The sequence below is a fragment of the Helianthus annuus genome, chromosome 15 (genome assembly GCF_002127325.2).
Source record: "Helianthus annuus cultivar XRQ/B chromosome 15, HanXRQr2.0-SUNRISE, whole genome shotgun sequence".
In the NCBI taxonomy this organism is placed as follows: Eukaryota; Viridiplantae; Streptophyta; class Magnoliopsida; order Asterales; family Asteraceae; genus Helianthus; species Helianthus annuus.
Genome location: NC_035447.2, coordinates 121,876,836 through 121,886,687, shown reverse-complemented (window position 1 = coordinate 121,886,687; position 9,852 = coordinate 121,876,836). Strand labels below are relative to the sequence as shown.

Sequence of the window (9,852 nt, the reverse complement as noted above, 5' to 3'; positions counted from 1 at the left end):
ATCCTGGACTATCTCTTGTGAGGACCGTTTCAGTGCTCCGAATGCTCCGTCTGGCTAATAGATCTTCATATCACATGCGGAATCCAAGTATAAAGTGAACAAATACACAAAGACACCGTTGAACAATCGTTTCAATTGATTGAAATCTATTACCAATGCCGTGAAACGATTTTGGTAGAGCTACGCTACAAATGCCATAAAGTTACAAATGACTAGCCCAACACTCCTATTTATAGGCGAACAGACTCGCACGAAACCAGTAGAAGCGACTGGTCAGTTCGTACGAAATGGACCATATGTCCCATTCGCACGAAAGTGCCTTTCGTCCGAATGGGTCATTTACATACAAAAACCATCAATTTCGTACGAAACATAATCTAATCTAAAAAATACAATACAAGATATAATAAGACTCAATACATGACGAAAGCTACAGACATATGCATTCACAGACTCCCCCTTGGATGTAGTTGTAGTCTTCATATATAGTCTTCATCAAGCTCTACCATAACGTCTCTTCCTCTGTCTTTTCTGCTCTTCTCGCTGTGCTTACCTTTCAAATCTTCCCTTGGTCATCCACCACTCTCTGGTCTGTTGATTGAAATCGAAGAACTTAGTAATCCTGACCTTCTTTCTTTCTTCCTTTTCTATCAGAGTTTGATCAGTAGCAACTGGCTTGTTAGGAAACTTCAAACATGCTAAGAAAGTTACTTTCTTAATCTTCTTGTTGATCAGCTCCTTCTGTCTTTCTTCTTTCAGGAATTCTTCTCTTTCAAGATCTCTCCAGTTCGACTTCCAGTATTGACCAGAATTGATATCTTTTTCAAAACATACATTGATCAGCTTTTGGAATTGTAATGCCTGTTCCTTATCTTCCAGAAAGAACACTATCTTATTGAAGAATAGGCATTCAATGTCTTTTTTTGAACAATTGACCAACCACATCAGGTTAAGCACATGAATACTTCTCCAATACCAGTTTTCTTCATTTTGCAAAGAGATCACCGCTTCACATGTTTTTGGGTCATAGTACCTCCCTTTGAACTCTCTGTAGAAGTCTTGCTCCATTTCTTTCAATGGCATATTCTTCATATAGCGCGGTCTCTAAACATGAAATGTTATATCTTTTTCACATGTAACCAGGTCAATCTTCACTATTCGCTTTGGATAGTGTAGTTTCCAGACAGGAAAACCATCTTCTGCTTGTTGTCTGATGTAACCCCAAAGCCTTGATTCGTGATATCTAACTTCTGGACCCCATAGACATTGTTATATATTCTTCGTCTTTACAAGCTCCTCAATGTGCCACCATGGTAAAGTTTTCAGGTCCTTCAGAAATTTGAAGTATTGAACCCCGAATTCTCTTTTTATCACCTAAACTTTAAGATCTTTAAGATAACCTCATGATAGAATATCACCCAATGATTGATCAGGATGACGAGTAAAGAATTTGAGTGGTCGCTTGAATTTTCTTTCGTTAACTTCTGGCCTAAACCACTTTTTGAGTTCTTCTAGTAGCTCATCTCTCATCATTGTTCTGAGAATACCGTTATCATGAATTCTTTCATCAAATCATCTACGAAGTTCATCTTCATTGTGTGTTGAGAATACCTCGGCGAACGTTGGGAAATCCTCTGAACGTTTACCGGAATAATGAAACGGTTCTTCATTGTCAGATTCAGAATCATCTTCCATGACAACGTTGTTGAAGTTATCTGCTTCATCAACAATCCTGAATACATAATCATCTGCTTCGCTAGGATTTGTCTTCTCAAGATCATCTTCAAAATCAAATTTGATGTTCTGGTCAGAAACCCCCTATCTTTCCATTATCTCTTCACGAGTATAGTTGTGGACAAACTCCCCTTCCTCCACATCATGACAGAGATAAATCACCTTGGGAGTATCAGCTGAAACTGAGTGTATTGGAACAGACTCAGTGAAAATTCCAGCTGATTCTGCATCGTGTGTAGCTTTCGAATCCTTCCCCCCCTAAGGATTAACATCATCTCTTTCTTCATACTGAGTATCATCTAAGTAATCTTGCACCTGATGATCACCCGATCTTTTCACTATCTTCATACCATTACCACTTTGATCATCGCCATCGTCATCATTATCACTTTCCTTGTAGGTGTCGATGTCACGAAGATCACTATCTTCTTCTTCATCCTCATCATCTTTATCTTCATCATTCTTGTTTTTGTTGCGACGACGTTCAACTTCAGCAAGCCTTTGATTTTCTTCCTCACTATACTGAACAACCACTGGCTTACCGACTAACTCGAACTGAGTAATGTCAGGAACATCATCAACTTTATCTTTGCCTTTAGATGTTGTTGGTGCTTATGCTTCAGCTGCTAATCTTTCACGCTCAATCCTCCAAGCCTCCGCTCTTCGGATTTCGATCCGATCAAATTCAACATCAACATTCAAACCTATTTTGTCTTCCAAAAGAGTATACAACTTTTCAATCTGCTTCGACTTTATTTGCTTATCTGCTTCAAGATTATTCATCACCTTCTTTAGAATCTCATTCTCAGCATTTAGTTTGATGCTTGAAGTAGATAGCTGCTCGTTTATAGTTAACAAGCCTTGAACTACCTCGTTCAGCGCAACATTGCTTGCTTCAAGACTTGCAACTTTGTCATTTAGACCTTGAACCTCATTCTTTAAGACGACGTTTTCAACTTCTATATTCTTCAACTTTTCATCAGAAGCTGTGTAAGTCCCAAAAAATCCGGATTAAACAAACGATCAACAAGGATGGGCGGAATCCAAGCTTGATGATCTTCAAGAAATAATGAAGAAAAATATGAAGATTGCAGAAGATTGTTGAATTGAATGCTTAAACTTGCATACAAAATACTTTGCCTAATACAAGTTTCAAAAACAAATCAACCAACCCTAATCTCCTAATCAACATTTTCTATTTATAGTAAGGGGTTTCCCCCAAAACCCTAGGTCCATTATCCCTAAAGCCCACTCTAATACCCCACCTTCTAGAACTTGGACCGTTAAGCAATAAACCTACTAATCCATAAACCTATAGGGCCTAACAAGCTGCCTTTTCTTTCTCAATCTTTGTTACATGATCTTCAACAACTTTTGTTCTGTCTTCGTCTTCAAAGAATGGCATGTCGGAAATATCATCTAAATGTGGCATCGGTCTAGAACCCAAAGGAATGTTACCAAAGGCTTCATTGAATTCTGCAGAATGATTAGAATGCCTTGGCTTTGCAGTTTTCTTTGTTGTTGATTCAGGTTCTTGGACTTGTTGATGTTGCTGTGGTGGTGTGCGTTGAACTTCTTCAGTCTCTATTTGTACCGATTGATGAAAAGGAGAACTTGGAGGAGTTAGAATCGGTACTTCAGTTGGCTCAACTATTGAAGTTTCAACCCTTTCAGCTTTTCTTTGTATTGGCTCGCCAGCAATTGTTACTTTGATGGATTTCGCCGTACTCTTACGAGCCTTCTTTGCCTTTGGAGAATTGGTTGGTTGTGACATTCTCTTCAACCTGGCTTTCCCTTTCTTTACCTTCTGAACCTCAGCACCTTACTGTAGGATCGGTTTCGACCTGAATGAGTCGTTCGGAAGAGCTCTAGTCCGTTTAAGAGGCGGAAACTAAGAAACGGATGTGAAACACAACTTGAAATACACTCTAATCCTCTTTCATGTTGAAATAACAATGTTTACAGCGAGAGGAAATACCGGCAGCACTTCGGTATCAATTGAACAACCGTTACAAATGACAATGACATGCAGCCTATTTATACTACTACCCTATCCGTTCGAAACATCTCAAACGGTCACACTATTATAAACGGAGACATGCTCAAACGGCTACAAAGTTCAAACGGAAAGGACTCAAACGATTGGTCCTTTCAAGCGGCCATGTCTTCAAGCGGTTACAATAATTCAAACGGTGCATGGAAGCTTTCCAAACGGTCAACATACATATGCTTTCAAACGGTTGTCTTCACAATGCTTGGTTCTTTAAATGGCCATTCCTCATTGGACCATCAAATGTGAGTTTCTCATTGGACCTTCATATATTTGTCTTATATGAAATGATGTAATGAAGATGTCATCATATGATGTCATCATCAAAGATGATGACATATGCATGATCAAATCCGCACCGAACCCGAGACTCGATATTAAGACGAAGACGACAGATGACTGCACCAACACTTACGGTTCGTATGTTGCATCGTCTTCATCACTATCTTTTCTTTTCTTTGATGCTTTCCCTTTCTTCTTTTGCCATTTGGCCTTTGGATCATGTCTAGATGGAGCAATCTTTGTCATAGGAATATCTCTTTCAGTAGATTCACTATCACTTTAGACTATTCCTTCAACTCTTTCTCCACCAACACTAACATCTCCTTGAACATTTTCAACATTTTCTTTTCCTCCAATCACCAAATCTTCAATTTCTTGTGTAGTATTGACATCAGAAGGACCAACATCACCAGTTTCGACATTCTCCTCGTGTTGAGCTTCATCATCAGTAGGTTCGTCAACTAATTGAGTTTGAACTGGCTTTTGCTTTGGGATAGTTCGTCTTCTCCTTTTCTTTTCAATATCTTTCCAGAACCACCACTTTGATCGTTTATTTTCAAACAATTCCTTCTCATTTTCATTTCCCGAATCACTATTTTCATGCCTCCACTTGTTTTCTAACAGAGCAACATAATTCGGATTTGTAATCGATGCGAACTTTCGTCTTGCTGGAGGTGTATCTTTCTTATTCTTGTAAACTTGCAGCCTTTGAAGAGTTTCATTTGTGATGTGCTCAAGAACCAATTCATCTTTTTCATCTTTCTCTAAGTTCTTTACCTTATCGTCTAGCAGCATCTGAACACACCTCAGATATTGTAAAAACTTCTCATCCTTAGTGTTTGCTACCATGTGATCAAATATGACTTGAGAAATATTGTACGGACAATTTAGAATCAATGATGTAATGATGCACATGATGTAATCGACTTCCACATCATAACCACCTTTCCTGTGACCTGAGCATCGTTGATGTGTCCTGTATATCCCATCCGGAACCACAAACCTTTGCATAAACGCCCGGAAACATTCACAGGATCACTATCATTTTCTTTCAAATCCAGAACTTTTCGTATGTCAGCAACTGTAATCACCACCTCAACATCTACGTCTTCTCCATTTTCTTTAATCCGTGAAGCTGAATGTATTGCTTTGTTAGACTCTTCGTATCTTGCACTTGACCAAACAACGCTCTATATGGGACCCGTACGCCTTGTGTTTTTCTGTGAGAGCCTTTTTAATTCGACTTTTTTCAATAAATTCCAAGATTTCCTCGAACAACTTCATTTTTGGAAGCTTCTTATCAAGCGTGCAACAGATATTGTGCTTTGAGTCGAAGTTAGTTGCCTTTGCCTGCAAAACACATTAAACATTCATAAGATCATGCACGTTTTTCAAGAAATTTTCTAACTTTGAAAAACCTAACACTTCGGACGAATGTGATAAGGACGAATGGCCATTTATGAGCGAGTGGCAATTTGGAACTATTAGGATAAAAAACCTTTTGATAGCGAATGGCCGATTCGTACGAAACGGTGTTTCGTTCAAAACTGACATCTTTAACAGTTTAACAACTTAGAAATTCTAACTTGAAATTCTGTTAAATCTTATGAAATTGGTCATCATAAAACATCATATAAGTGCCGATTTGAAGTATTATGGCTTCAATTTTAAATTTCGTCCATCCAATCGTCCTAGATTTAAGTTTCTTGGTTCAAACTTGTGCGAATCGTTATAATCACCTTAAAACACCTACAAATCAATCTCATACCTTTCCCATAGTGTATGTTGTGCTAATCAACACCACTATTTTTTAAAATTTCGGCAGCAATTCGACTTGTGAGATTTTGAGACTCAGAGAAAAAAACACTGTTTTCTCTCAGTAGTATAATTGCGAATGTGCATTTAATTGCGAATCGGCCTTTATATAGTGCACTGTTGACACTTCGTACGAGTGGGCCAATGGGCCTGTGACCAATTCATACGACTGGGCCCCGTGCACTCTCGTCCAAGAGTGCACTTCGTGCGAATGTGACAATATTAGTTCAAAACTTTTTATTTTTTCAACTTTTCATTTTTTAGCAGATTTAAATATCCACTCAAATATCCAAGTCCAAGTTAATGACCCTGGTTATTCTATTTGTCTACCAAGTCCAAGTTAATGCCCTCGGTTGAACTGATTAAGAACCATCTGACATTTTCATTCAAGTTTTTCAAAAATTTTCAAGCTTCAAATTAATGAACTTGTTAAACTTTTCAGCCTTTCTTCATTATAAGATTAGCTCCCACCCAGATAGCTCAGGTTTTGTTTTGCATTCAGATTTCGAAGATCCGCTTTCTGTCATCGTATGTCGAAAATAAAGTAGAAATAAAATCTTTTTGTACTTTAAAAACTTTATGCTAAAACACACCTAAAATCTTTTTGTGGTTTTATCTGTAACGAAACAACAACATATTTACAGACATATTTTTGGTGAGTTGTGTTAGACGATCATATCAGATTTCGACAAATCACATGCACCACTGATCTACATAAAGTTTAAGTTTTCAATAATTCACCTAGATTGTCAATATACTGATCCACGTAAATTTTCACACAAACTTCAATTGATTCAAGATACGGGATTAGTGTTTTAAGAACTAACTTAATCGCATGTCCCACCTCATAATATACTCATGTATCAAGATTCCCTAGATTCAGTCTTACAGGTGAATATACCTAAATGATATTTGTCTCTGGATTAGTGCGAGGCCTTGAGAGATTAGGTTAGAACTTTGGTTCAGACAAAGAGATGAAGGCTCGACTTAAAGGTGTGTTCCACTTAGGAATCTTCTGAATATCTACACTTGATATATCTTTCGATATTCTCAATTTTTATTTAGTGTAGGGGTTTAAGCGCAAAAGTATTATACGAGGTCTAGGCCATTTCTGACGCAAAATCAGAAGACCAAGTATAGTACCCTAGATATCAATAAGTATAAAGACCTAATATCTCAGAATCAGGCAACCTCTCAAATGAAATTTCGGAGTACTAACTCCATATATCCGAGAGATGTTTCTCACGAAATAAGAAAGTTATTGATTTAGGTTTATATATCGAAATCAATCTACTGAGTGTGTAAAAACCTACTGGCATATCATCACTGAGACCGTTTATCACTTTTTAACTTTCTATTTCTTTAGCATGCTGTGACTGTCTACTGATGTACTATCTTTTCCTCTTTTACACTAACTCTTTGTCTTTTTCTATGTTTTTTTGCATTTTTGAATTTTTAAATGTTTTTGTATTTTATACTACATTTTCTCCCCCCTAAAATTAAAAACATTTAAAAAATGACAAACCGATGCAGATTACGTTTCAACGTCCTCCGACAACTTCACCCCTTGATGACAAAAGCCTCATACCATTAAGTTTCAAAAGATATTGAAATTTTGATCTATGAAACGGTTTCGTGTAAAAGTCAGCTTTTTGTTCATCGGTGTGGATTTTTAATCAACTTCTTTTCGTAGCAATCATGAATGAAGTGATGTCGAATTTCAATATGTTTTGTCTTAGAGTGATGAACAGGGTTTTTAGTTATGTTAATTGCAGCCTCATTGTCTACGTAAATAGGCGTGTTAAGAAATTGCAGACCATAGTCTCTCATCTGCTGTTGGATCTACAATATCTGTGAACAACAGCTGCTAGCCGAGATGTACTCAGCTTCGCATGTAGAGAGAGCGACTGTAGTCTGTTTCTAACTCTGCCATGTTACCAGTCTAGTTCCGAAGAACTGGCAGCCGGTGGTAGTAGACTTCGCGTTCAGTTTGAACTGATCGACTTGTAAGCCTAAGAAGAACTTCATCTAGCCCATTGAGCTCATCTTGAACTTAAGTTTCATGTCCCATTCAAAATCTTTGCAAAGTGTGTCGTTCGTCGATCCAAAGATTATATCGTCCACGTAAATTTGGACTATCAGCAAGTGCCCATCAGCTTCTTTGGTGAAGAGTGTTGCATCTACTTTGCCACGAATAAAACCATTCGACAACAGGTGCTGAAACAGAGTCTTGTACCAGGCTCTCGGGGCCTGATACAACCCGTATAAGGCATTATCTAGCAAGTAGACCTTGTCTTTGTAAACAGGATCGGTAAAGCCCGGTGGCTGACCGACATACACCTCTTCTTTGACTTTTCCGTATAGAAATGTTGACTTGACATCGAGCTGGTAAACCTTAAACCCTTTCCAAGATGCAAAAGCAAGGAAAATACAAATCGCCTCGAGCCTAGCAACATGAGCATAAACCTCTGTGAAGTCGATACCCTCCTGTTGGCTAAAACCTTGAACCACTAGGCAAGCTTTGTTTCTGACTCTCACGCCACTATCATCTCGTTTTCAATTGAATACCCATTTTGTTTTTATCATTCTTTGACCCTCGGGCAAATCAACTAACTTCCAAACTCCGAACTTCTCAAATTGATTCAGCTTCTCTTGCATCGCATTTATCCATGATTCTTCAGTAAGCGCCTCTTTATTTGTTTTCGGCTCAACCTGTGAAATAAAGCACTTAATTGAGAAATCAGTTTGTAAGGGAGAAATTTTAGTATAAAAACATGATAAGCCCTGATCAATTTGATGTAGGGTTCAGACTCCGGATTGGAGTTATCCAACGATATACTCCTCGGGGTGATAAGATAGCGTCCTTGGCATCACTTTGTTAGGAACTATCACCTTGTCTTCCAGATTTGAAATGTTTTGTTCCACATTTTGTTGGACTTCGTCTGTTTGACCATCAATCTGGATCTGCTCCCCCCCCCAGAATCAGATTCTCCTCTATCGAACGAAGGACCACCAGATTCTGAATTATCTGATTCATCAAACACCATGGCTGGAGTATTTTCAATGGGTTCAACTATTTCTATAGTCTGAGTTTCATTTTATGGTTGAGTGTTACTGGGGCCCGCTTCTGCATCATGAGTTCCACCTTGTTGTTGTGTAACTACGATCGGTCTCGGGACTTGCTCATGCGAGGATGACTGATGTTGCTGAAATATCATTACCAGTTCTTCTTCTGTTGGTTCCTCGGGAAGCCCAAATGATTTCCATAAGCCCCCATAGTCAAAGAGCCACGCATCACCAGGTTTTTGAGTAGGCATAGAGTACCGCTGGTAATCAACATGTTGTGCTTAAATTACTTTATTGAGACTCGGTAGATATACGCATTTGAGTGGACTCGCATATCCAACGAAGAAGCCCTCTAATGATCTCGCACCGAATTTACCGCCTGGATCAATTACTATGTAAGGCGAACCAAAAGGTTCAAGATATTTCAAATTCGGCTTTCGGTTGTTGATCAATTCAAAGCACGTTTTGTTGTGTGGTTTGACAGTTAACACTCTGTTGAGGGTGTAGCATGCAGTGGCCACAAATTCACTCCAAAAACTCACAGGGAGCTTTGGATCTGCTAACATTGTTCTCGCTGCCTCAATTAGCGTCCTGTTTTTTCCTTTCGGCCACCCCGTTCTGCTGCGGTGTGGAAGGAGCGCTAAATTCATGCAATACCCCTTTATCGTTACAGAATTCTGTCATTCTGCTGTTCTTGAACTCTGTACCGTTATCACTTCGAATTCTTCTGATTAGCAACTTGTACAGGTTCTCAAGCTTTCGGAACAGAATCATCAAACTCTGAATACCTCATCTTTTGATTCTTGAAACATTACCCAAGAAAATCTCAAGAAATAATCCATCACAACCAAGCAATACGAATCTCCAGAGATGCTTTTGACATTAACTGGTCCAAAAAGATCCAT

At 38.5% G+C, this 9,852-nt stretch overlaps 1 protein-coding gene across 1 annotated transcript; it reads right to left on the bottom strand.

Annotated features, from left to right (window-relative positions):
• Positions 1-339: 339 nt before the first annotated feature.
• On the bottom strand, positions 340-3,508 carry LOC110914144 (titin homolog). Its single transcript, XM_022158957.1, has 6 exons — positions 3,061-3,508; positions 2,353-2,720; positions 2,005-2,289; positions 1,612-1,818; positions 554-1,104; positions 340-382 (listed from the first exon to the last, which is right to left on the bottom strand). The coding sequence occupies exons 1-6, from the start codon at positions 3,506-3,508 to the stop codon at positions 340-342; spliced, it is 1,902 nt and encodes a 633-aa protein (XP_022014649.1).
• Positions 3,509-9,852: the final 6,344 nt, after the last annotated feature.

Excerpts from the sequence above, each read along its gene's own strand:
- LOC110914144 (XM_022158957.1), bottom strand. The coding sequence starts at position 3,508 with ATGTCACAACCAACCAATTCTCCAAAGGCAAAGAAGGCTCGTAAGAGT. Across the intron at positions 2,290-2,352 it reads GTGAAAGATTAGCAGCTGAA|TTCGAGTTAGTCGGTAAGCC; the intron begins GCATAAGCACCA and ends GACATTACTCAG. Across the intron at positions 383-553 it reads ACCAAGGGAAGATTTGAAAG|ATTAGATTATGTTTCGTACG; the intron begins GTAAGCACAGCG and ends TGTATTTTTTAG.